This window comes from Stigmatopora nigra, chromosome 7 (genome assembly GCF_051989575.1).
Source record: "Stigmatopora nigra isolate UIUO_SnigA chromosome 7, RoL_Snig_1.1, whole genome shotgun sequence".
Lineage (NCBI taxonomy): Eukaryota > Metazoa > Chordata > Actinopteri > Syngnathiformes > Syngnathidae > Stigmatopora > Stigmatopora nigra.
Genome location: NC_135514.1, coordinates 7,304,932 through 7,332,728, shown reverse-complemented (window position 1 = coordinate 7,332,728; position 27,797 = coordinate 7,304,932). Strand labels below are relative to the sequence as shown.

At 38.3% G+C, this 27,797-nt stretch overlaps 1 protein-coding gene across 1 annotated transcript; it reads right to left on the bottom strand.

The window, feature by feature from the left end:
• Positions 1-2,963: 2,963 nt before the first annotated feature.
• On the bottom strand, positions 2,964-27,566 carry aplp1 (amyloid beta (A4) precursor-like protein 1). The gene is made up of 17 exons (XM_077721581.1): positions 27,292-27,566; positions 10,661-10,840; positions 9,873-10,002; positions 9,051-9,163; positions 8,287-8,468; positions 7,884-8,209; positions 7,590-7,717; positions 6,388-6,468; positions 6,142-6,300; positions 5,944-6,072; positions 5,711-5,810; positions 5,457-5,624; positions 5,356-5,376; positions 5,151-5,209; positions 4,464-4,529; positions 4,247-4,390; positions 2,964-3,358 (listed from the first exon to the last, which is right to left on the bottom strand). The coding sequence occupies exons 1-17, from the start codon at positions 27,355-27,357 to the stop codon at positions 3,260-3,262; spliced, it is 2,151 nt and encodes a 716-aa protein (XP_077577707.1). The 5' UTR covers positions 27,358-27,566; the 3' UTR covers positions 2,964-3,259.
• Between the last annotated feature and the right edge of the window lie 231 nt (positions 27,567-27,797).

The window sequence follows — 27,797 nt, the reverse complement described above, 5'->3', positions numbered from 1 at the left end:
TTGCTGGTTGTCATGGTGTGGGGTCATTTGTTGTGATGTAAAAAGAAGCTAAGAATCTAAATTAATGACCATTACAGTTTTATGTCAATGTTATTTCCCACTTTATTCAATGATAGCCATCAGGATTGGACTATTTACTTAGAGATAACATTTATTCTGGAGACCTTTCATAAAAATGTTAAGGTTTCTGTTTGCAGTTGTTGTTGAGAAGAAAAAAAATCCTCATATAGACAATATTTCAATTTAAATGGCCTGTGTCACGATTCCTGATGGTGGTCTGTCAAGATAAAGAAACACAAAAGGAGGCAACATTTTATGGGTCATTCATTTTATTACACTATCAATTAGCTTGGTTTGATTGCTTGCAGGTACAATTACACAACAGAGAAAACATGTTTTCTTCTCAAATTAAAATACTGTATCTTCTTTCTGCATGGCTTTAGTTAAAGGATCATAGGGGGGGGGAGAAAAATTATTATTATTATTTTTTAAACCTCTATGTGGTAGAATAGAACCAGTGTGTGCGCAAGCCAAGAATAAGCATAATAACTGATACTCTGTGTTTCATGAATTAAATGATGATTTGGAACAAGTGAGGCAAAATAGCGCACTTTTGATTCAGTACTGTGGTTTGCCTTCTATAGAATCCCCAAATTAGACGTTTGCTGTGACGGAACCACCCTATTCCTAGTAAAAGAATAGTCTGTAGGAATAAATATTTTATTTATTGATTGAGGAAATGCCTTTAAAATAGCCATTCCTTAGGCAGACACGGCAATTTGATGGCTTGTGCTTAGTGCCGCACTGTTGCTGTCAATTAGGCCGCAAACAACCGACTCGCGTTTATCTGAAATACATCATTGCTTTAATATACAAGCTCCTAAAATGACACGTCGAAAGCATGACCCTAGAACCAACTGATTATTATCTCCAGTATAAATAAAAAATACAATATAATTACATCTAAAACACAGCATTGTTAAAGGCAATAACGCAGCAATTAAAATTTCAGACAAATTTAATATTTCACAGGGGAGAGAACCGAACAGAGGATACATGTATAAATGTGATTGGGGGGTAAATACGGTATTACATACCTCACTACGTCTGCTAAATGCTGGTAGGGAACCCTCAGTGGTGGTTTTGTCAATTTTGAAATAAAAACAGGCAAGCTTATTCTCATCTATGATTTCAGTAGTATCATTAAAGTGTGGACATTCACTAACATAGCTGTACAAATTATACAAAGGCTTTGACCCATCGTAACACAACCAGCCTTGTGAAACACACCATCACAACGCCATTGTGTGTGTGTGTGTTTTTTTATGTATTTTTTTTATTTTTTGCTTTATCTGTACATCCCGCAACGTGACCCTCTTCAGTGACTTCATAAACTGACACGCACAAGGCTGACAGGAGGAAAAAGACTGGATAAAAGCTTCGATTAAGCTCTTATAATCCATATTAAGATGTCAAGACGAGTAGCTCAATGACATACTATCACTACTTCTAGGTTAACTACGTGTGCTGTGTTTTTAGGATTGAATCAACACACCAACACGATATACTGCCCTCCGTATTTTACACCTCGGCCTTATTTATTTATTTATTTTATTCCTCGGCTTTGATTCCCACCAGACGAATAACGAGCAGGCTGCTACAAAGTGATGATGAGTGTCACTGCCTAAGTGATGATGAGTGTCAATGCCTGACGTGTGGCTTGACGTCACTACTCTGGGAATGGCAGCAGGCGAAATAAAGTCAGTAACGAAGAGAATGGAATCTCAACAACTATCTTAAATACATTCAGAAAGAAGTTACTGTGTCGTCTTGTGCTGGTTTTTTTTTTTTTTTTTTTTTTTACAACAGTCCGTTTTCAATCAGCCATGTAAGGAAAATGCTTCTCCTTCTCGTTTACAGCACAACGCACTACGTTGATGTAACATTCCCTCACACCAATGAGTCAGACACGTCTACTTGACGCTTAGGAGGATACACTTATGCCCTGAATGAATCATACATTTGACAAAGTGAACAGATATCGTCTGGTTGGAAAAAAAATGACACGAGGTTAAAAGTTAGATAATTAATTTTGGCCCTACTGATTCCAAATCCACCTATTGTGCTTTTTGATATCTGGAGATGATTTTTTTTTTAATCGGGAAAAGAATTAATCAAATGTAAAGTTAAAAAAAGAAAATTACCCAATAAATAAAGAAAATAATAATCTTTAGTTTCGTGCAGAAAACGTTTTACAAATTGCTCACAAGCCGTATGAGGTATAAATCATTTGGGGCCTAAGTGTACAACCCAATGTTATTTACATTGTCTTTTAAAATGGCGACTTTTTAAGAAGCAGTGACGGCAACGACACAAATAGTTACAGCAGCTTCATACATAGAGTTGTCATGCTCTTGTTAAATCTATATTCTATTTTACACTTACTTAGGTGGCAGTACAAATAAACTTAAAGTAACTCAAAGGAACATTTCCCTGTATATTATCCAATTAAATCAAAACATTTGAGGGCTATTACTCAAAACTGAATTTGAATGATATTTATACGAGCTCAAAAATCTCTGACGAAAATCAATTTCCTTAATTTAGTGCTAAATAACGATGACCAGGTTGCCCTATCACACTCATCTACATGTACTACTTACACTATATCTACAATAGGTGAAACCATATGTGGTTGATTATGGCAAAAATAAATTTTAAAAAGCATTTGGCGCCATTCTGTTTATGGTTCGGTGGTATGTCAAGTTATGTCACTCTGGGGTTGTTTCAGTGGGAATTTTTTTCTATAGTGCGCGGCAGGATCTAATCTATGGGTCGCCCACTCTGATCCTTGAGGGCGCCTAACCAGTCTGTTTTCCATATCTCACCTTCTCCAACACACCTGAATCAAAGAACCAGCATTGCTATTGGGCTTCTAGAGTTGATCATTTGATTCAGGTGAGTTTTTAAGGAGGGCTACATGGAAAACAGACTGGATAAGTACCCTTAAAGACTGGAGTTTGTGACTCCTGATTTGATCCAAAGAAGATTACTAGAAGTGAGGCGTCCTATTTCACTATTCACATTTTGGTAATGATGGTTGATGCCGTTGGTCATTTACATTAGGTTTTGACTAAAGACTGAGTTTATCCAAGAAATTGATGCGATCTCGGTGTTGTCAATCCATTACAGGCGGTGTGGTTGGTGCATCACCGTGACGTGACGATGGGGCAAAACCAACAGTCGATATGCTACAAACTCAGTTCATCTGCTCAAAGAATTTGTAAGTAGGATTTTCGTAGCCATGGTTTTGCATTTTAGTGAGTTGTCGTTCCTCCGGGGTCAGCATAGGGTCCACCTGTTAGGGACAAACATGAGCTTAATAATTGCAAACTAGTCTAGTTACTTTCATAGGCATATAAACAGAAGATGGTCACTGTGTGTAATTTATTGGTCTCCAAACTATTCCACAAAGAACTGCGCTAGTTGCAGGATTTCATTGCAAACAATTTGATGTCTTAAAAGTGGGATCAATTGTTTGCCGTCAGGGACAGCTATTTTTAGTAGAAACCTCTTTGGTAAGTGTCTACAGGATCAGTTGGAACAAAAACCAACACTCCGGTTAGATAGAACAAAAAACAAGACCCTGAGTGACCCTTCAGGAACATTTTGTGACTCCTACTTTAATTGATTTAGTCGGGATGTCCGCGATCGATCAATTATATATTCCAATTTTATCACAAATTGATGTATTTTAAGTATTAACAAAAAGAAGAAAACAATTTTGAAAATGATTTTTTCCATCCATAATATATTTCTGAAGTACTATTGACTCAGCAGATCCTCAAAATCAGGTGACTCAGAAATACGCCTTTGAGACATCCATACGAATTATTGCAGGACAATTTTAAAACATGACAATGTGCTAAATATTACATATATCAATATAATTTTCTATAAATAAAGCTGTTCACACACCAATTGTGCGGCTACTATGTGAGGTTCTGGAAATGAGTGTTCAGTGCATTGCTCAAGGGCACTTTGACAACAAGTAGTCGTAGCCCGCAACCGTACAACAGATCCTTTGTTACCAGAACAAGGCAAGCTAACAATTGCACCACGACCATTCTGTCTCCCAAGTTTGATTAAGATTCTGTTCAGTTTGGAAGCGATGAGCTTTGACCTTATGCGGAAACTAAATGTCATGCAAAGGTTGTGCTATCCTTCTCTGGCCCTGTCATCCTACCTCCACGATACCGTGGCTGATGGTGCCGTAAGGCTTCCTGCGCACGAGCAACAGACTGATCACCATCACCATGGCGATGGCCACAGCTACCACAAGCAAGCCCACCATGGCACCGCGGTTAAATGTCTCCAAGGCATCAGGTTGCTGTGGAAATGAGGGGGGAAAAAGACGATAGATATTTACTTGAACATTGATCATGGTGCTATGTCTTTCTTACCAGTTCATCTCTCTCAATCTCATCGTGCTTGTAGACAACTTGTTTGAGCTCCACAGAGGTGTTAATCTAATAGGGAACAGAATAAGTCAGAACAGCATGGATGGGTTAAAAAAATGCTGAAGTGAACATGGTAAAAATTTGACTTTAAGGTTTCTGATGCAGTATACTGAGTTTGGTTTTTGAAGTGGCTGCTTAATTCATCTAGTATAAATTGGCTTATTTTTCCAAAATGTTTGTATAAAATGTACTTTATAATTTTGCCACAATATTACAAATTCTACCAAGTTACAATATCACAAATATCATGAATATATTCCCCTAAATAATATGTATATTGATTGAATAACAACAAAGAAATAACAATATACAAAAATGATTAACTTTACAACCACATTCAACAATAATGTTGAATAATTTATTTCATTTTAAAGTTTGATCCTGACATAATTTTTAATGCTTAAATACATTCATTCTTATTTCAATAAAATAATATTTGGCCTATTAACCATCAAACTTTCTTAAACAGTACCAAATATTTATTAAATATCTGAGTTCAGACACAAACTATCAGGATCTTTTTATATAGACGGCTGAATTAGGCACCTTTTTTTAAATTTGGGCGGAAAGAAAAGCAAATTACAAAATGTATTTAAAGATCAGCTGAATTTTAATGAAAAAAAATCTTACCTTTTCCTCATATTCATAAGTCGGAGTCTTCTCAGATGTAGCGTAGTCATATTCATCCGCTGCAGACACAAAACAAACATCAAATGAGGATAAACAAAACTGTAAGTAAATCTGAGTTTTGCAATGTTCCCAAAATGATGGGGCCATGATATCTTCCCAAAACAAAAAAACACATCATTAAGAAAGATATATAATCCCTGTTCACCTTTTTTATTAGTCTGCACATCTGTGGAAAGAAGGACCGACAATATTAGCAAAGAAAGACAAAAGTGAAAAGCTGTGTCATCATACACCTGTTGTACATACCAATGCGAGGAGGATAAGGCCTATTCTGGAATTCCCTTTCCTCTTCTTCCTCGTCATCCTTCTCCTCTTCACAATCAGCTGGCAAAAGCTCCTCAGTCGTGCGTGTCTCAGAAAAAGACGTAGTCATAAGCTCGCTGATATCTCCACGCTCTGCTCTCACAAGCTCTTCTACAGGGACCGACCACATAGTAAACTTATTTTTTTTACCACAAATTGTGGAGTTTTTAAAAAATACAAAAGTGGCGGTGACATACGGATATCATCATGAAGCTCCTCAGCCAAAATAGGATCTTTGTAGAGCAGTGCCAGACTCTGGTTCATCCTTTCCTCAATAACATGCAGATGTGTGTACACCTAGAAAAAGGAAAGTGGATCAATTTGCATTTATACAAAAAGCCACCTCTTCATCAAGAAAATAACTGCTCTAAGAAGATTTCTTGATTCTTTTTCTTGATTTTTTTCTTCTTAAACTGCTTATTTCCCGCACCTGGAATTTCATCTGCTCAGCCTTCTGTGGATCGACAGCCGCAATGTGTTGGTAGTGCCTTAGCGTGTGTCTGCGGTCTTTCTGTTCGGCGGCCATATAGCGCTTGAGAGCCTGTAGCACGCGCTCCGGCTGCAAGGACATCAAGGCGGTAATTTTTTCCATGCATGTGACTTTTAAGTATATTTATGTATGTGTCACCTGTGGCTCATCAGACTCGACTGCAGACAGATAGCTCTCCAGAGCCAATCGGCGGTTGTTGTTGAGGATAGACTCCACTCGGGCCAAGTGCGTTTCCACCAACCTCTGCCTCTCGCCCGCCACTTGTTCCTCCAGAGTCTGCAGCACAGACTGGAAGTGCTGCAGACAGATGATCACCAGATAAAACCCAGGTTGAGCAAGACGTCCCAGCAATTTCCAACCTGACATGTTCAAAGATGCGCTTACCTCATTCAGGGCTTGCTGCTCTGACTTTGGCAGATTCTTTGACTTTGATCCCTTATCTGCTGCCGCCCACTCCTTCATGATCTTTGAAAACCAACACATTTCACATCTCATTTTCTGAACCGCTTAATCATCACTAATTTTTTGACTATTAGTGGCTAGTTTCTCCCTTGGTTTGAAACCTATGGCATATTTCTGGCATTTTACAGGGTAATGGGCTGTATGTCTTTAAGTGTTCATATCCCATGTAGATATTTTTATCTCACCATCCATCTCTCATCTCATTTTCTGAATTGCTTTATCCTCATTAGGGTCGTGGAGGGTGCTGGAGCCTATCCCAGCTGACTTTGGGCCAGAGGCGAGGCACACCCTGAATTGGTGGTCATCCAATTGCAGGACAAGAGGAGACAAACAACCACACTTATAACTAGGGGCAATTTAGAGGTCCAATCATTTATGTTTTTTGGAAACTGGAGAACCCGGAGAAAACCCACTCAGGCCCGGGAAGAACATGGACACTCCACAGAGGTGGACTGACTTATTCCTACTCCAATCACAAAATGTGTTATAATAATGTGAATAAATGCTATAATGAATTCTAAAACAACAAGCTTTACCGCAAAGGAGGCTGTTAGCTGATCTGTCGAACAGATAAATTCAAGAATGTGTCTATAAATGCAAATCTTGCAGGATGTATTGTGATAACATCAAATTTCAACAAAATGGCAGAGCAAAGCTATAAGAGCCACTGTGTGCATGTTGTTTTTGTCTGTGAAATATAATCAGCTTTGCTCAAACACTTTAGTTCAGTTCAGTTTTAGCTCTTGTAAATATAGTGAGTAGTGATGGCTATTTATAGTCTATCTCTTTTGAGTTAGCAGATAATTGCCCCAAACCTCAACCGGCATAGTAATTACCGTGTTATATTAATGGTTCACAAACCATTGAACTCTGGAAAATTTCAACTGTGGGAATAAGCAGCACATCTAGCTCATAGTTCTAAGTTTTGGGGTTTGAATCCTGTGTGGGTAAAATGCCAGTAGGAAATATTTCCTATTTGCGCTTTTTTTCAGACTCTAAGGCCCAACCCTGGCAAAAAATTGCAGGCCCAGTCTAACGATGAATGTGTGATTTATACTCCACCCCAATATATGGTAATTAACTGTCAAGATGATTACATCTCTGGTCCTCTGTGTGAAATTCACCTCATTGATGCACCTCACTCGCCGCTCCTCTAAGTCTGTTTTGGCACGCAGGAAGTTGGCGTGCTCCGTGTCATCCGCTGGCTTCTCAAAATAAACGTCCATGCCATCTGTGGGTCGAGTTGTTGTCACTGCAGTTAAGGCAAATGGGGACAAATGACATCACATTGGCTGCCTTTGAAAAATGAAAATGACACATGGCATGTGGAAAATATTCACACATTGCTTTTCCGATAAAGCCAATGTACAGAATTCAATAGAAGATGGAGTTCATAGCTAATGAGGCGAGTAGATTACCGCTGTCTTCTTTCAACAGAGGGGGCGAAGTTGTGGCTTGGTAGCTTTTTTCATCATATGACGAGTCCAGATAATCAGACGTCTGGTAGGTACCGGAGTCGATGGGGTTTTCGTACTTCTCGGAGTTCCTCACTGCATTGGACTCCTCTTCTTCTTCGTCGTCCTCTTCCAGCGGCTCCTCATCGACCTCATCTTCATCTTCTTCGTTCTCCTCCTCCTCCTCTTCCTCCTCTTCCTCCACCACGTCGTCATCATCATCCTCCATGTCCGTCTCGTATACGTCTGTGTCAGGGGTGGGGCTTGGAGTGGGTGCCGTCACTTTAACACTGTGGAAATAAAGGCTGGTGATCAAATATTTAGGTATGCTTAAGTGGTCAAGCTGAATCTATCAGTGGTTCCTTACTCAGAATTGAAAATCCCGCTATTATATGAAGTCAGGTGGCCAGCAAGGAGTTCTCTTTCCTCCAATTCTGGCTTGCCGCTGCTTCGTCCAGGGCAGCAAACATACTCCACCCCACGGAAATTCTTTCCGCAAGGCAAAAGCATCCCGTAGCTGTGAAGCTCCAGATTGTCTACAGTACAAGCCTTTAGGAGAAAGATAAATGGTGATAACTTTAACCCATACGCATTAGTCTTGCACAGGTGTCATGGCTTCCGATCCTGATTCTGACAGCCAATCTGTGGTGTAGAAAATGCCGATTCTGTACTCATACCATGCTCGGTCAAAAAAATATAATTTGCAATCTAGTATTAGTCACAGGCCAAGCCAATCTATGAAAAACATGCGACTTATAGTCCGGAAAATACAGAGTACACATTTTTTTGTTCTGCTTTTAATACTAAACAACTGCATACTTGCTTTTTTGTCACATAATTATGATCGTGGCAATCGATTGGATGCCATATAACTGGACATCTATAATCATTTTGGGAAGGGCAATGAATTATTTTTACAGCAGTAAGCAGTGGCCATCTTGGGTAGGGCATTTGGTAACTTAATCTAAAAAACAAACAAACATACTGCACCCCAATGGCACATTATTTCTTAGTATGTACTCCCCAAAACCAATGATCTCAATTTACTGCTCAATTAGTATATGTCGGGGCAACACTAATAAATACTATAAAACATAAAAAAACATTCACAAAACCAGATATACATCTCACCTCTTTTGCAGTGTTGCGCCAGTACACATAACTTTCACAAGCATCCATCTTCTCCTGGTGGAGGAATCGGCATCGGTCTGGAATAAGCAGAGCTTCGCTCACATACTCGCCCTCTGCAACAACACAGGAATAAACAGATGTGTATGTGAATGTGAGATTAAGTCATTCCATTTCTTCCAGGTATTCCGGTCTAGTGTTGATGACGTCTAGTTAAAAGTACAGGAATCATCTAGACAATGTGACCTTCATACAAAGGACGGTGACACACAATAATTCTGTAAGTATGCAAATTCACAATTTTATACACACTTATAATAATGCGGGTTTGTCAAGTTTATACACACAAGAAATAACACTTTAGGTCAAGGGTGGCTGGACCATTTTAGATATAATATTTAGATTTTTTTATTTTTTATTTTAATGGAATAAAAGCCCTCAATATTCAGTTTTTTATAGATCTAAAACAATGTTTATTTTATCTTTTTTTAAAATATATTTTTAGATTTAAAAAAATGATTTTTGAACTAAACACAAAGAAAAAAAATGGATTAAAAATTGCAATTATTGCTTTGAAAGGGGGAAAATCAGGAAATATAATATACGTCTATAATCTTTATTTTAATTTGATCCTAAAACAGAAAGTCGGGACTCATGATTTACTTTCTCAGGCCACACAAAATGATGCGGCAGGCCAGGTTTGGCCCCCGTGTCGCCACTTTGACGCCTGTGCTTTAGGTCATTTGCTTTATTTGTCAACCTCACTTCATAACAAATGTAGTATGTAATACTTTTTGATGATTGGCACTATAGTTTGGTTCTTACCTAGACAACGATAGGGCACCACTATGAAAGGGCGCGCCTGGCACTGGCTCCAGCCTTTCTTACACCAGTTTGGGATGTTCACAGGACTTTTTGCCTCCTCTACGTGGGAGATGGAAAGCGCTGGGTAGATCTGGTCGTGCAGGTCCATGCACAAATAGAAGAGAAATGGATGGGAAGAGCAAAGGGAAAAGAGATAAGAGGAGGGAAGGGGACATTTGGTCAAAAGTCAGGTTCAAGGAGATGGGTCAAATAATGGAAATTGGGTGTGTAGGAAAAGACTGCATGAGGGTAAGATTCGTGCACATTTGAAACTTCATGCAAGGCGTCTGTTGAATATTTTAATAGAAAGGATCACATTCCTATTGGCTGACTTAAATAATAGATTTAGATTCATATGAATAACCGGGAAAATCACTGACTTGTGACATCAATGATGTTTTTCCATCTGTTTTGGTTCTACATGGGCATATTGTGGCCGCACGGTGGCGCTTAGTTGCCCCTTTTTTTTCCATATAGGATAACTTGGTTGATTTTAATCATGGAATGTGATTATGTTGTATACAATGCTATATGAAAAATGAATTATAATCCAAGATACATTATAAATCATGAACAATTTCATGAATGACTACATATTATTAAACTATTCTACAGTATGTGCATTCCAAAAACATCCAGTTTATTTAAAAAGAATATGGAACTGAAAGGGTTATTCATTTAGTCATTGTGCTTATTTTCACAAGGATCCACTGATACAAATTGTTTTATTTTTTGTCACATGGTCCTACCTCCTGACAGTAGGAAAGAATTTCACTGAGATCTTTGAAGCAGTCCTTGCGGCCTTGGGGGTCCGGTTCCCACTGGCCCGTCTGTGGGTTCATATGTAGCAGTTGACGGCCACAGAACATCGCAATCTGTGGTTCGGCCACCTCCGGGCCAGGCCCGTTAACTTCGCTCACGGACAGGGCCTGCAGAAGAAGGGAGGGGCACAAAAAAAGGAGGATGAGTCGATACAAACCGAGTGAGAGATGATAAGAAATGGGCTACACGGATAATTGGTAAATGCACTTTAGGGATAAACCCGGAGAAGTGTGCCACTGACCGAGAGTGCCATATCAAAACGGCAAAGTTAAGCTAATGCACAAGAGAATTGAGCTTTAATAGGATATCGAAAGAACTCCAAGCAAGGCGAGATCTATTGATAGCTTCTGTTTGAAAAGAAGAGCCTACAGCAATGGGAAGTGAGAGCCAATAAGAAGGCCAGTTTCTCGTTGGGATCACTGAAGGGTGAGGCGTGCAGGATGTAGATATGAACAATTTAATAAACATACAGTGTATAAATCATAATTTTCTTTGTAAGCAGGCCTCTCCTCTTTCTTGGATGTTGTTATTGATTGTGGAATATGTTGCCACCACTCAGGGAGGGCTCGGGGGAGCACACACCGAGGGGCAAACAGCCACTAAAGCTGGGAGGCTGGTGTTAAATTGAGCTCATTGACCGATGAGCCACTTCACTACATTAAAAAGACTGCACACAGCAAGATGAGAAAAAGCAATAATTCAGCGCAAGCAAGGATTTGGAATAATTTTGGTAGACGTGCTTTTGTGCTTCTTCACTGTGGTGCCGAGAACAGTGGCTTGTTCATTTCGGTTTGCGCTGTATTATGCAGAAGTGAAGAGAATTTATTACAGCAGAGGCTGAACATTGAGTCAATTTTCCAACAGCCCGGTTGAAGTAAAAGGCCCCTTTGTACAACGGCAATCTTTTCATGTCTGCAGAGGGACTGAAAGATGGAGAAAAAGATGACACAGAGGCTGGAAGCTCTGCTGAGCCAATTAGAAGAGAGTTGCCTCCAGGAAGAAAGTAAGTAGAAAAAAAATAGGAGAGTGATGCTTGATCAAAGAGTCGTGCTGACTGGGCCGGCTGCAACTCAACTGTTTGAAGTCCTAATTAAAATTCATAGTCATCATTTTACATTAAATTCTGTAGGGAAAACACATTAAATATGAACAAATAGGAGCTTTACAGGTGTCCCCGGTACATATTGCGGTCAACCAATTTGAGAATGTTCCCTCTTCCGCGCGTAGTCAGCAAAAGCCAAATTATTGAATGTCTCGGAAAGGTTATGCTGTGATGTGTGGTTTGTTAAAATTTCACTTCTTTGGTCCTTGGGAAATAGTCCAGGCCGATGAGTGCAATTGTAAAATCCCATTCAATGCTTAGCAGGGCAAATCTTTGTGTAATATTATATGAAAAGGCAGCTCATGAAGAATTAACTTGATGTGGTGTGTTGGTGTGAACTTGTATAACTCGCCTTCTGAGTCATTTAATAGAGTAGAAATTATATGATAAGAAAAGAGATTGTAACCAAAACATTGGTACCATTTATGGGCACAGTATCTTCCTGTATTGTTGATCTTTAGTACACAATATAGTAGAGTTTTTATCATATGTTGTGATTAAAAAAAATGGACGTTACAAATCTACTTGAGAGGCTGATCTGAAAACTATCCCAGCTAATTATGGAGATTAGGCAGGTTATACCCTGAATTGGTTGCTATCCAATTGCAGAAATTTCCCATTCATTTTATTATTATTATCATAATTAGAGGCTGAAAGCCTGAAAAATGGCAACTCAAGTTACTGATTGCAATGAAATTTGCCAGGTATAGCCTCGGAGGCCAATTTTTAAAAATATTTGTATTGGATCTCTTCAATTAGATGAATTAATCGCATAATTTTCTGGACGTTTGATATTTGCTTTATATTTTAAAAACTGAATTTTTGCCGAACACGGCATATAAGTCTTTTCAATAATGTGGTTTTTATTCGAACTGAACAAGAGGAGAAATTTTCTCCAATCTGGTGTCTTGCAAATGTAATCAGTTGGCTGCTAATTATTGTAAGGGAAACCATTATGGTTGGTTGGAAGAACTAAAAAAAATGAAGCCCTTTGCGCAATCGGTTAGAAACCCCTGATCTAAAGTCTTCAAATTGAATTATGACAAAGAGTGCTCTCTATTAGAGACCTCAAACTGACCCCCCTTACAGATAAGATCAAGAGGTCAGCACACTGCGGCAGTCTAGTTAATTTCCCGAATACGGGACGAATAAAGTTATCCAATCCAATCCAATCCAATATTAGAAGGGCTATCCTGCTAATCAAAGGCAATGTATAGAGTTTATAGTTTTTGTAGATGTTGAAACTGGATTAATTGTGTCATTTAGGGTAGGACATAAGATAGTGTGTGTAGAAATGTCTTTTATGCTGAGAGAAAATGAGTGGAAGTATCTCATAATGTCTCTTGCGTTGTGTATACTTTCATTTGTTTATCACGTGGGCTTTCCAACAATATTGCCACCTAAAATATCTGCTCTCGACAGCCAATAAAAAAGCTTTTTGGATCTTGGTTCTTGTTGCCATCGTCATATTGGCAGTAAACGTCTCCCATGCCAGCTGTCTTACAAGTAGCAGCTCATCAAGTCACATTTCAGAGGAGCTAATTTAGAAAGTAAAATAAGAGTATTATTGACAATGTATCTATGACTACGGGGTTGCTTGCGGAATGTATATTTGCTGAGGTTGCTGTCTTGCAAAGCTGCTGAGCTGATGTCTGGGTCATGATCTGTTTTTAAGGCAAGGGAAGGTCAACGCCTCCAAGAAAAAGTACTTCCGGATATTTGAGAAGATAACCTAGGCCGTTCCCCCTGGTCCAAGCGCTCTCATTTTGCCAACTTTCCACTTGTGCACTTGCAAAAAATCAATGCGGCGTGACTGCAACTGTATTGCCACACTCCCCCTTACAATCAATAAGAGTCCATCAGGGGCACCAGGCTGCTGACCCCATGTGCAAAGCATATCAGACTGATGAGAGGTCATCTTAGGGGTCGCTATCATGATCAACCCTGTTAGGAAAGTACTGGTTTTAAAAAGCTCTGTTATTTATTTTTACCAGTTTAGTCCCAAAGCTGCCCACCATGCATGTAGAAAGCTTCCTGCTGGTTTGTGACCTAGTTTGCTGGTTAAATCACACGCATCCCTACATGCTGTGAGGCAAGAGCCAAATACAAAATCATCACTCATAGAATAATATATAATAATGCCCTATAAATGTTTGGAAATGGCAATCTTCGTCTTGTTTACAGCTTAGTGGTTTTCAATCTGCGTGATAGTTCCGGTGGAAGTTTAATAAGCTTTTGGCTCTGGGATCCTCTTATGTTAATAGAATGTAAACATTTAATTATTTGTAGACTGTTCATAGGGACCCGATGAAGAAGGCTAAAAAATATATATGGTTGGTGATTTATTCATCCTTTAATTCCTTTCCTTTTAGCATTATGTGATTTGAGATTGGCAGATAGGCATGACAATTTCCTCAATCAGGTTTTCAATGTTGCCAGGTTTTATTTTTGAAACAAAACCAAACCAGAATCTGCAGTTTCAAAATAGCATTATGTTTATGTAAATACACTTAAACTGTAAAAGTGTCTTTCGGTTAGTGATGGACTAAGTACAGTACTCCCTGATATGCGTACTGGTTTGGACTGCCTACTGTATCATAACCATAATGTAAAATTACTTTAATGTCAAATTTATTCCCGAATGTAGTCAATATCATATTTTCAAACAAATCTATAATAGCAATTTCTCCATTGCCATGTTTGTGTAATTATTAGACTATAATATTTCTACAAGTGACTAATATTATTGAAAATATCTGTCTTTCTTTGTCTACATTTTAACTGCTGCAATAGACATCTATATGTAAATTTCAATAAGAGCCCTACAAATGAAAGTTGTCAAATTTTATAAAAACATCTTTTATACGGTAATGCTTTTTTATTGTTTCTATGTAACCACAGAACAGATTGCAAAATATTGTTTTTCCAAGACAAAAATGTGAACAATAGGCTAATTAGTGAACATTTTTTTAAAGGAAACATATTTAATTATCTGGTTGATAATTGTTTTCGCGTCACTTAATATGTTGTGGCAGAAGCTTAGGACAAGTCTGCAAGCAGACAAATCAGACTGCGGCCATTGGTTAAGCCATTTGAGTCCTGCTTATCATCTTGTGGTACTGATGAGAGTGAATAGTGCCAGTTGGATGACACAAGAGTATTGCGTCATTAATAAGAGTCCGCTTATAATAAAAATAAAAGCGGGGATATGCGTTAACTTTATACTTCGCATTGTGCATTTTTTTTATTTATTTGCGTCTGTGGTTTTTCCTTTCCACTAACGGCAATGCTACATGATTATTTGCACTCTTCAATATTTCCATGGCAGGAAGCATCACTAGGAAACCAAATTTTCCCACAGGGAAAATATTAAAATGAAGCAAATACATTGTACAACGGATGCGTGGCTATGACTTTGTTTAATTGTTAAAGGATATACACGGATGCAACAGTTTCCTGCGGCAGAAATTAAACAGACATTGAGAAATGTATGACTTCAGACTAGAGGAGTAGATTTCTTTTTTTTCTTTTTTCTCAGACATCATCCCCCCTGGTCAAATTAAATTTGCAGCACCTGTTCTACCCTTCTGTTGCAGTATGACTTCATCCTCTTTAATGATGCAATCTCTTGGCCATGGCAGGCAAGCTAGGGCAAGAGAGGCGGAGCAGAAAAAACCCACCCATCATTTGTCACTTACTACAATCCACTTCAGGTATGTGTGTGTGTGTGTTTCTATTCCAAAATGTTATATACATAATTCAGTTTCTCTCTGGTACTGAAATCCCAAAAACACATTATTCAATACTTTTATTCTTCATGTCCTACCTCCAAAAGTAACGTATTCCGAAAATTTCATTGGCCAAAGTACTTAGTGAGGAGTAATAATTCATACAAACTATTATTTATGTTTCCCCATTGTGTGAAAGGAAGATTTTTTTCATATATATTGTAAATATTTGCCAGTAAAAAAATGTCTTCTGTTTTAGAGCAGACACGTGCCAGACTGTAGTGTGCTGCGGGGCACACACCTGCTTGTTAGTTTTAAATTGAGGTTAGAACTAAATTTTATTCCCACTTGGGTTTCTTTTGGGGGACGATGACTGTGGGCAGGATGCTTATACTAGTAGTAAATATCATCTTTCTCCTCCCTTCATCTGCTTCTATGGCACTAGCAAACCAGTGGTTAAATCTTTAAAGGTATTGGCACCCTGACTTCATTTTTTTGCATGGGATAGTTCAATTGCGGTAGAAATATATTTTGCAAGGACTGAAGCCTCAACAAAATGGTACGCCAGTGGACTGAACCAAACATGTGGAATTTGAAATGTAGTTCAATACATTCACGTGACCTGTAACACCATTGCCTATAGATAGAGTGCTCTTTTCCATCCGACAATGAGTAATGGCTAGTGCAGAGTGACTGATTGTGTAGCACTTGACTTCTGTGCATTAAACTAAATGCCTTTATTGTCATTATGCAAGTACAGTGAGATTTAAAGCTTCCCTTATAGTGCACACATAGTAATAAAAGGCATGTAACATAGGTTCTCAGTGAGGGCGTGAATATTTTCAGGGTCTCTATTTGGCTTGTGATTCATCTAGTGACCAGTCCAGGCTGAGACTGTCATGTTAGGTGTGGCATTGTATAACCAAATTGGACCCAAATGCACTAACAAAACTTTAATAACCGAAGCAGGTTGGTGAATCAAGAAAATAACCAGCACTTAGCAATAAATAACAAAAACCTGACGTGCAAGACATGAGGAAACGAGGAACCTGAAACATCCTAACTTATTTAAGACAAGGTAGACAATCTGACAAAAACTGACAAACACACGGGGTTTAAATAGACAGATAGGGGTTGATTACAAAATACACACAGCTGATCACACCAAAGAAGGGAAACCGTGAGAGACACAATAGGTGGAACGCATCCAATAACCACACGGACAGCACATACAATGACCTCATGACCTCAGACAGGAGGATGGATGGGATGGGTTATAAGAACGGTGCTTGATAAAGCTCCCTCCAATTAGTATTATCTTGAGGGTGCCCTGTCATGTCTTGACCGAAAAGTACCGGAAATGTCCATTTACATGCATAGAATGGAACTAGAGAGATAATTAAGATGCATTTTTCTATAAAACACACATGCGCCATTTCTAATAAGCACATCTTTGTGGTCCCCAGCCTCACAGATGGTTGAGTGGTGGGTGTACCTGATCTCAACACCCCTTGTTCAATTTTTATTCCTATTCTCCTTTTGTCATGTGACCCCAATTATGTCTGTGCTACATCCTGGCAGTTTCTATGTGATGCGTCTCCCTCGTAAGCGCTTTCACGCAATTAGTAATGCGCAGCCGTTTCCACCTCCTGCGGACAGTGCTAAATGACTCAATAGATTTGTGAGCTTTCATCACTCTAATCATGCTAGTTAATTATTCATAGAGTCCATCAGACGTCTTCCTGGTGCAGTATGCATTTACCAGAGAGAGGTAACATTAGTCTGTGGGCCTCTCATTGAGCGAGAGGACACAGGAGGAAGGAACTCTGAATATTGAAACTCGTTATTATCCATCTCTGACTGAAGACTAATTGAATACATTCAGTTTCTATTCAGAGCAGAGTAAATGGAACATTTCAGGATTATGCTCCTTTTACTGTGCCATTGCATTTGGAGCTGTTTATCAAATACTAAACCTAATTTGAGAAGCTCCTATTTTGAATACAAATCGGTTTTGGGCTTTTTTTTAACCACATAAAGTAAAGCTATTTATAATAAATAACCATGGAATATTTGAGCATGATTTTAAGTGGCTTTTTTTCAATCATCTGTCAATTTTCTATCAAACTTGCTCTCATTATCTTAAGCAACGGGAAGTAAAATTAATTAAAAAAGTCATTTATATTAATGACATGATGCAATTATGCAGTGGGAGGTTCCATGTGTGTGGTTGAGAGGCGTGGCTCCTCACATTCTAATTGCTGTGTTGATATTTTAGAGGCTCCATTGTACATCCGTTGATTCAAACAATAGCACACTTTTTAACCTTGGTGGTAAAATATGTAATAGAACGATAGCCTTCTCTAAATCCAGCTTCATCAAACCAGATTACAAGAGTCCAACTTCCAGCTGAGGCCAGTGGGAGCAGATGGCCCATTAATCACTAAGTTTGATGTGGATCCTCAAATCGTAGCCAAACCAGCTTCTCTTGACAATATTTACGAGGTGTTGTATAGAATTCCATTCTGGACAACATACAAATGAGCCCAGGTTGCATTTGGATCACACTGCATTGAAGAAAAACCCATATATGATTCCAATCTGGGCAAAGAAATTGGAATTGACCTGCAATGTGAATGCTGCCTCAGTTTCTGGAATGACATGCAAATTAATCATTTTTTGATGGACAGCTATAGTACCTAGTGGCATTTTGATGCCATATCTTCTATGGTGGCTTTTTAAAATTCGACCTGAAACATGACAGTTAATGACATCACATCATATGAATGAATCCGTGAGTGATACTTTGACATAGTACTTCTCTCACCTATAGTGAAAAATTCTTCCTGTGTTGACACTTGGCAAATGACAGGAGTGACAAATATGAATGAATCCCCACATAATTGCGAGAAATAAACGATAGCGCCTTGCTAGCGAGCTTGATGCCCGAGGGGGCTGAAGCTTCACTTTTCAAAGCTGACACTCACATGACTCATGATTAAAAACTCATGTTCCTACATGCCCTCTCTTTATGCTTATCTTTTGCTTAAATACTTCACAAATGTGCGGGCTATCTATCACCTTATGCATTTCCATGAACGCCTTGAACAATCAAAAGAACAAAATAACAAAACCGCAATCTTTTCTGACCCTTTTTTACCCAGTGAGTAATATTCAAATGATCCCAGTGCAGCCTTCTGTTCCACCAATGTTTCAAAAGGATTTTTTTCTGCTATGAGTCACTTTTATCCGTGACACCACTGAGCATGCTTCGAAGACATAATCACAGAGTTGGAAATTTTGAAACAAATCTTACAATACCTCTTGCTGGGAGTGTGGGAAGCCTAATATCTTTTGAAGCCAAACAGAAAAGGAGGCTGCAAATATTAATGCATGTGAATTTCTTTAATCTAGCCAGACGGAAGAAAAAAAAAGATTTCATCTTGTGCTAGTTTTCTAGATGGATTTTATTTTGTGCTATTACATAACCTACGGTGCTAAAGCTCCTTCCCAGTTAAGCAACATAACATGGGAGTGCCAACATGTTAATGCTGAACACTGAGAGCCCGCAGATGTGATTTCAAGCTGAAGCGCTACCTCGGGGGGATTGAAAGAATCAAAGGCTTAGCGGAGATTTCTCTACTGCAGGTCGGCTCAAACATCCCATCATTTTCTCACAAATACCATGTCTGCAGCTCGATTGAATCGTAAACAATGCAAACAACCACGATGGTTCACTAATCAATGCACACGTTGTGAATGTTTCAATTTGTATTGTGACAGATCCTCATTCTGTGAATTACTCTAGGATATTCATTCATTTTCTGAACCGCTCATCTTCAAAAGAGTCGCAGGGGTGCTGGAGCTTATCCCAGTTGACTTTCGGTTACGAGGCGGGGGACCTATTATTTAGTATAAATCCATAAAGATCCCATTTAGCTTCCGAGTGAGTATTTCAATGTGATTTTTGGCATTCTAGAAACTTGGTACAGTGGTACCCCTACTTACAAAATTAATCCGTTCCAGAAGTGGTTTTGTAAATTGGATTTTTAGATTTTTCTGATTATTTTTTGAATTTCTACTTTCTCTGCAAGCGGTGGGAATCTTGTGTGGAAGCAAAACATTGACAGAATAATAACATATTATCATAGATTAAATGGAATACAGGAAGTTGGCCTATTTCTTTTAATGGCCTCCACAACAAATTGATGTTTACGGAAATTAAATAAAAGGCTCAATGTGAATTTAAAGCCTTTGCACTAAAAGCCCAGGCATGCATATGGTCAGCTATTAATCTGACAACCTCATACATCCACCGTGCCCTGTATATACATATATCATGTAATTGAATGTAATAACCTGCTGAGGGAGGAGAGTCTGTATGAAGAGAGGAGGAGGCGGGTTAAAACATTCATATATCTCACCCCTCATTTTTATGCATACTTTCAATTGAAATCTCATCATACTACTCCCTGGATAGTCCGTCCGCTAGAAGCTTTCATTTACAGTAGATTCAGTGTATATCCCATAAACAGAATGTGTTGTGATGTCAGTTTGCCGAGTGCCATCAGTGGCATAAAACTTATGACGTCATCCAATAAAACGTATTGAAATAAGGAATTATGAGTTAACTTTGGCTCATGTATCTATCGGTTATTATAGTATAAAAAGTTCATTTTCCCATGTTGCCATTTAGTGTTCTAGTTAGTATGTTTTGGATTTTTTAAAAGTAAAAATACGTTGTTTTGGCTTTATAAATGTCTATAGGGACTCTAAATGGGTGCGAGCAGGTTGAGATGAAGACAAAGTTGATCCGCTCACGTTTCACATTACTCACTTGCCCCTGCACACCCTTTTCATTTTTAGCCCTCTACTTCATGTTCCCCCACTCAGCATCACTTGGCCACTGAGGTTGGTTTCCATGGTAACACCACCCACAGGAGCAGGCTACCTTCCGTGTTACCGTAGCAACTGGTTCCCTAAAGACTTCCCTGCGTGTCACTCAGTCTGTCTCACTCCCTCTCTTGCGCGTAAACAATCCTTCCGCCCTCTATTTTCTCTCATGTTAGAATCCGCATATGTTTTTTTTATTTTGATTGGCAATTCCAGCCTCAGCAGGTCAATGATCACTTGCTTAATGATTGTTTCTGTTTTCCTTTCTTCCACTTTCCTTCCTGCCTGCTGCTTGTTTACATGCCATTTAAATGACAGAATCTCTTTAAAGCCTCACCGAGAGGATCCATACAGTGTACTCACAGCAAAAGGTGAAACATCAATAATATCATAACCTTGTTATCATTATAGATTGCTTGTTTTTGGTCTCTGCAAACACAGAACCGCTTATAGTATGGGAACGTGGAATAGCCAATACTTTCTCATTCGAGCAGGATAAATCGAATACAATCCCAATTCCATTAAAAAAATAATCAAATTCGTTTGAATAGTAAATCAGCAGTTTTTTTTTAAGATATATAGATTATTTTCTCTTATCAGGGGTCGAAGAAATGCATTTGTACAAACCGTCTTTTAAGTGGAGGTCATTTTGATGTAAGCCAGGTGTTTTCTATTGCTTTAAGATGATGCTAAAATGCTGATTGCAAACTCTTTATAGTAAATATCTTTGTTTGATTATGCAAACTATGAAATTTACAAGCATCTGCTTAAACTCTGATCAACATTTTTACAATTTCCCTCTAATGTATTATATATCAAACTATAATCTTAAATAATTCATGGGAAAAATAGTCATTTTGATCTATGATGAACACAATTGTTAACTTTTTAAAAAAAATTCTAGCCATATTATGAATAATACAGAAGCAACCTTATTTTCACTCACTGAATTTTTCAGGCTACAAAGCCTACCTAAAATCCTTATATATTTCCCAAAAAATCAACAGTAGATATTATAATTTAGTGGACTTTATGTATTTATGTAAGCTTGAACCTATTTTCCTGAGTTCTAACAGTAATCTTGGCCAACAAAGTTTTTATTTGGAGATCTTTCCTTTTTTTTATGTCGATGTTTGTCATTAAATTGATTTTGTGGCAGTCAATCCAGATTTGGAGGAGGATCAAAATTTAGGATTTGGGTCATTATATTGATTTGATGGGTCACGTGATACGATTAAACCAACTTTTATCTTTACACACTCTTCTGAAATATGATGCGATAAAATTATTTATATACCCTGCAATATACAATCAGGGTAATGGGAAAATTGTTCATTTAAAAAAAGAAAATAATTATCTGCTGAAAAAAATCAAAGAAAGACATAAGAAGAGCAAAAATGTCACTGGTTTTATGTAGGGAAGTGCAAATGAATGATTCTTTGATGTGGTGGACCAGGCGGAAAGAGATAGAGATGAGATTAAACAAGTTCGGGAGTCAAGATAGACAAAGGACAGGGATTTTGCCTCCAATGTTCGGAGCAGTGATGAACCTGCTAAAAGAGTGCGTGACGAGCAGTAGCTCAAACCTTTCCACGTTCTTCAATAATGGATGCAGCCTCTCTTGAGGGCCATCTCATATAAAGCAGTCACTGTGGTGTATTTTTCAGCATAAAGCGACATTATTCTTCCTAAAAATTTTCGAGATGTGTCTGGACAACTCATCCTAAAGTCTTCAAACTATACACAGCACCAGATAAAACAAGTTTTTCCTTTCTTCAGTCTGTTTTTGAATTTTCTTTTTAATATTTCTCCTTCTCTTGATAGCATTTCATAGCCACCTATGAAAACATGCTCATGACAAAGATGGATTGCTCTGTTCTCCCAGCTGCTGGATCTGAAATAGGGCTTGTCTCCATTAGCATGCACTCCACCCTGCAACCCACATAACATTCTCCTCCACTTATTCTCTCTCTCTCTCTTTCTCCTTCATCTCTCAAATCCCCTACCGTGCTATGGCTCTCACCAGTCAGCCCTCTATCTATTTAACATACCCCGCCACCACACACATATACACACACACCCTTTTAGCGTTATCAGTGAACTGCAGATGTTTTCAAAAGGATCTTCTTTCAAACCTCCAGCTGGCTTCAGCAAGACCAAACATCTCACTTCAACCTTGAATTGAACTGTTCTGTTGAAATCCGAGGAAGCTATGCAAGGTGTTAAGACCTTGTGCACTAATCTTACAAAGACAAACATTCACAATTATACGGAAAAAACGTGTTGGGTATTTATCAAATGTATTAGTTTGCAATGTTAGGGAGCGACTACTTTGATTTAGAACTTTTATAGTACATTTAAAACTAGGCCTGGGAAATACTAAGTAAATTTCATGAATTTATTTGACTTTTTCATTGTTAAAGATAAAAAAAAAGATTAATTAGGTTTTGTCTTTTTTTGCAAAGGAAATTTAACAACCACTTATTCATTATACATGCCAAAGAGTATTTCTTTGTGTATATTATAGTTTTGGGGGCTAACAGCACAAATAAGGGGAGAAAAAAATATTTTAAAGAGTTGTTTTGTGCTTTGTTCACATTAATTTGGTAATGTTGAAGAAAGACCACAGAGCATTTGCCTTTATCAGGACATTTTCTTAATTGCTTTTTGTTTACTATAATCTTGCATGTTTAAGCCGACCAAGTCTTTGCATGTTTGTGTGTTCGTGTCCAAAGCTTGGGGGGTTTGGGGGGGGGGGGGGGGGGTTAGTAAGATACAGAAAGCACAAAGTAAGACATGATAAAATCACCTGGTGCGATTGATGTACTCAGATATAGTAGTAGAATAGATTACCAAACGCACAGGAATCCATTAGTGGAACCTGATTATCTCTTAACTCCAAAATTAAATAAGTGAAGGGAAAGCAAGAATGTTCTTGTGTATGTAAGACTGAGTAATAGGAAAAACCCTGCTTGTCCTCTTTTCTTATCTTTGCAAATCCTGTCGTGTTATTGCTTTGAAAGGCAAATGACGTGAGAGAGGCACTCCATTCTGTATGACTGTCCAGAGAAAAGCCTGACATTTTCATGCTCGTTCTGATGAGCACGGAGGCGGTAGCGGCTGTTTGGTGACAACCCTGCAACTTTGTGACTCACTCATTTTTATTTCATTTCCTGCCACTCTAAAATGTTCCCCCTATTCTTCTTCTCTTGTCCTCTGCAGCCGCTACAATACGCTTGACAGACCCTCCACCTGTCTGGGTGCAATAGATCACTGTATAATTGAACATAGCTCCTTCTGAGCATGTCGCCAATGGTACTGGTACTCCTGGCTATTACACCTAAAGAAACTAAACGAGTGCATGGAGTTGATTATAAAAGGAGTGTGTGGGAATTTCTCCTAGCAGTCGTATTTTTTTTTTACTGAAGTTCGCTCTTGCTCGTTTTGTGTTTTTGCTGCTTTTCTGTCTTTTTTGTTTTGCATTTTGGTATTTAGTTTTTTTTAACTAGGTCTACAATGTGTTGTGTGTCTTCTGTCTGTCCGGAATTTCCCGAATATGGGATGAAATAAAGTTCTATCTAACCTAATTTAACCTAACTTAACCTAAAAAGGATGGCATTAGACTTCAAATCAAGTTCTTCCATCTTAAACTTACTCCCAAATTGCAAGAATTGTACAACACTGTAGAAAAATAACATGAATTCCTTGATTGATTATTTAACTAATTAAGAGGTATGTCAAAATACTTGCACATTCCATCTGGCGCTGACATTAGGCATGGAGTGTAGAACATGCCCAATGGGCAACAATCATTCACACTCACATTCACACCTCCTAACAAGCATGTACACGTAAACTCCATACCGCAGAAGCGTAAGTCAGATGTGCAAACTATTAATTCCCCTGTACTGCCATTGTGGCTATTTCAAACAATGTTTAGATCAGGGGTTGGGAACCTTTTTAAAAGAGAGAGCCATAAACTATTCTTATTTTCTAATGTTAATTTTAAAGAGCCATTCTCAGAATTTAAAAGTAAAACAATATGAAATTATTATTTTTAAAATATTTTTGGGGCGTTTCACCACTTTTTAATCACCGAAGGACCCTACAAACTGCGACAATCTTATGCTCTGCTGAATGGGAAAGCTGTTCTACTGAAATCTAGTTTTGAAATAATTGATTACTTCAGAACAAATAATTAAATCTGCATATTCTTAACATCTGTCTTCTTCAAATGAATTGCCATTCCTTGTCACAATAAATTCATAATGTAATTTATATAAAGGAGGAATGTGATAGAGGAATTGAAAAGAATGCACAATAGCCAGCGGAAGTATTTTTTGGCAGAGTCAGGCAATAACTAAACTGGCCAAACATCCATTCGTTTTCTATCCCAGTTGTCCTCATTAGGGTCACAAGAAAGTTGGAGGCAATCCCAGATGATTTTGGACAAGGGGTGGACTGGAGGCCCCTCAAACACAGACTACATAAACAATTCCCATAAAATTCTGGCAGGGCAGCCCAACAAGAACCCATAAAAAAACAAACTAGTGGAGCACCAGATTAATTTGTGGACGCATTCATTTCTTTTAAACTTGCTTTGGGCCCAAGTTGTTATTTATAGTCTAAAAGAGAACACATCTCTTGCCGTACATTCAGATCATAGCATAAAAAAAACAATACCAAAGTAAATCAGTCTTGTTTGTGACCTGGTACGCATTAAACTCATATCTCAAGGCATTACTGTACTAAATTGCTCTATCACAAGTTCACAAGCATTCTACGAAGGTGAGAATGTTTGTCATATTCTTAGAAATGACCTTCCATGTCAGGATGAGCACCACTTACTGTTTAAATGGCCTCTCTGACAGCTAAGTGAAGCCATAACTGAATATTGTTCATATGACAAGCCGGATAAGGTGCTTCCGTATCTAAACAAATGTGACCTTTGTTTAAGGAAAATGTAGATTATGTATTTTTTTTATTTCAGCACTGTAATAAATTGAAATGCTGCAACACAAAAGGAGGATCACAGCAAATTTGCCACATCCATTCATTTCACCAGTGCAAGTTGAGTAAATCAAGGCAAACTGACACTTCTATTAGGACTAATACGCGGGGTAATCCAGCTAGCCGGCCCTCTCGCAGTGTAATCTTCAGTATATAAACCTTTCTGGGTAGCTCTGTGTATCTGCGCTGCTTCTCATCCCCCTCGGCGTCACAGTAATCCCTTTAAGGCTCTTACACGTGAAATTATTTAAGAATAAAAGGAGGCACGTTACACCACTGTTACAGGCTCACTGTCAAAGATGGCTAATAAATAAATATTAAATAAATCCTCTCCTGAGGGGGGAGGGAGGGGCACCTGGCTTCATTCACTCTTCATTTTTTGCAATAAAGAAGAACATTGAATATAAACGTCATCTAGAGCAGAGACATTGTGACTCAACCCATGTCGCCATCACCCTCTCTACACATGCACCAAAAAGCAAATATGATCTCTCCCATAACAAAAAGGATGATGAAGTCTTCTGCCAAGACTCACATGATTTCAAAATCAAATGAGTGTATCAGAAACACCAAAAAAACTGAAATCTTTCTGGTGAAAAAGGACAGCAAATTTTCCCAAGTGGTGTCAAAAGTTCATCAATGAATGTTTCTCAACCTGCACTTTCAAACTGAACAATATGTTACACATATTTAAATTAGTATGACTTCCCTTTGTAGTCATAATGTGAGTTTTTATTGTTAATTGTCTGTATATGTCCACTAGAAAATTTCATAGCCAGCCTTTTACTTAGATCTTACCATCAACCTGAATAGGATATGAGATGATTAAAATTTTGACTGCCAAAAAAGCTAAATACCACATTTTCACTGATGGCACCTGATCAATTTTTATTTCATAATTATTTCATATACAATTGTAATTAAATGGCTAGTCCTCCAGAGACATATTTCTAAAATTCTCTCTGTTACATCACTAATGGGTTCAGTCTAATCAAATGATACATATTGAGAAGATTATTGTAAGAATATCAGCATTGCATCTAAAACTAACATTCCCAAGCATTATAAATCCTTAGTGGATGTAATAAAGGTTCACTAAAGCTCATATGCGTGTTGGACTGGATGGGGGAGAGGTCGAAGTAGCCAGTTGAACTACAGTTCATCTATCTTCTCTATTACATCCCCAATGAAGATGGATGCCCATAGATTGACCCGAGTTTCACAATTGTAATTCTCCTCCGGTACAGCCTCCATTAATTAGAATGCATTTTGATGCTATGCGGGGAAGTCTGGGACTATCAAATGTGCAATAGAATTTCAATGTCTTTTCAGTCAGGATGAAGTATATAGAATGTGAATATGCATGATCTTATCCAGCGCCAAGAAAGCACAGGTATCATCTCCAGATGTAAAGCATGCATCTTGAATTTGACAGGAGCAGAAGGAGCGCCAAGGAGATGCTGTTTGATCTCCATCTCCCACCATCTTCCATAGCAAAATGCAGGCCTTCTTTTCCTTGACGCAGTCAGTCAAATGTAGTCGCATTACAGCTTGACTATATATATTTTTTTAGGTTGAATTTAATGTCTCCTCTGTATGTTTAATGAAAAACTCTTCACTTTAGATATTGAAGTGTCACAGAGGTGTTGTGTCATCACTCTGCTGGCTGCACGATGCATTTACTAATTAAATCTCTATGCAGGAGTCAGCAATAAAAAAGGGAGAGCATGCTGGTTTAGTGGGACAATGTTAACAATGCAGTGATGTGATTAATAGTTCAAAAAAAATGAAAAGAGAATGATTTTTGATTGCGCCATAGTCTTACCTCAACGCTCCCACATACGTGCAAGGACAACACGGCCAGCAAAATTGCAATTGCGGAATGTCCCATTTTTTCTTGACTTCCCTTTGTTGTTGTTTTTCACAAGCGAGCGAGTGGTTAGAGAACAACGGGTGAGTCCAACATAAGCTCAGCCGAAGTGATGCTCCCGAGATAACCCCTGCGTCTCTGCGTCCTGCAAACCGCCTCTCCAGTCGCAGTATGGCTTGGGATGTGGATCATCCACGACTCGCAGAACCAAGCCCTCTTTCTGCGGCTATTTAGCTCAGGCGTTATCATATTGGGGAGAAGATATGCTTGGTGAAGACTGATCTCTAGTGGTCATATTTTAAAACTCAGAATGGGGTTCTCCACACCAACAGTGACAACCCTGCTGAATAAAACAAAACAAATTGTATATATTAAAATTATGCAACATTTTTTAAGTCGTCAACTAATTCATTTAGTTTTTTTAAAATATGAATTCAAGTTAATATAATTTACACCTGCTG

Coding starts and splice junctions, on each gene's coding strand:
- aplp1 (XM_077721581.1), bottom strand. CDS start 27,357: ATGGGACATTCCGCAATTGCAATTTTGCTGGCCGTGTTGTCCTTGCAC. Junction 8,469..9,050: donor GGCGCAACACTGCAAAAGAG/GTGAGATGTATA, acceptor TTTCTCCTAAAG/GCTTGTACTGTAGACAATCT. Junction 5,625..5,710: donor GGAGCTTCATGATGATATCC/GTATGTCACCGC, acceptor CGGTCCCTGTAG/AAGAGCTTGTGAGAGCAGAG.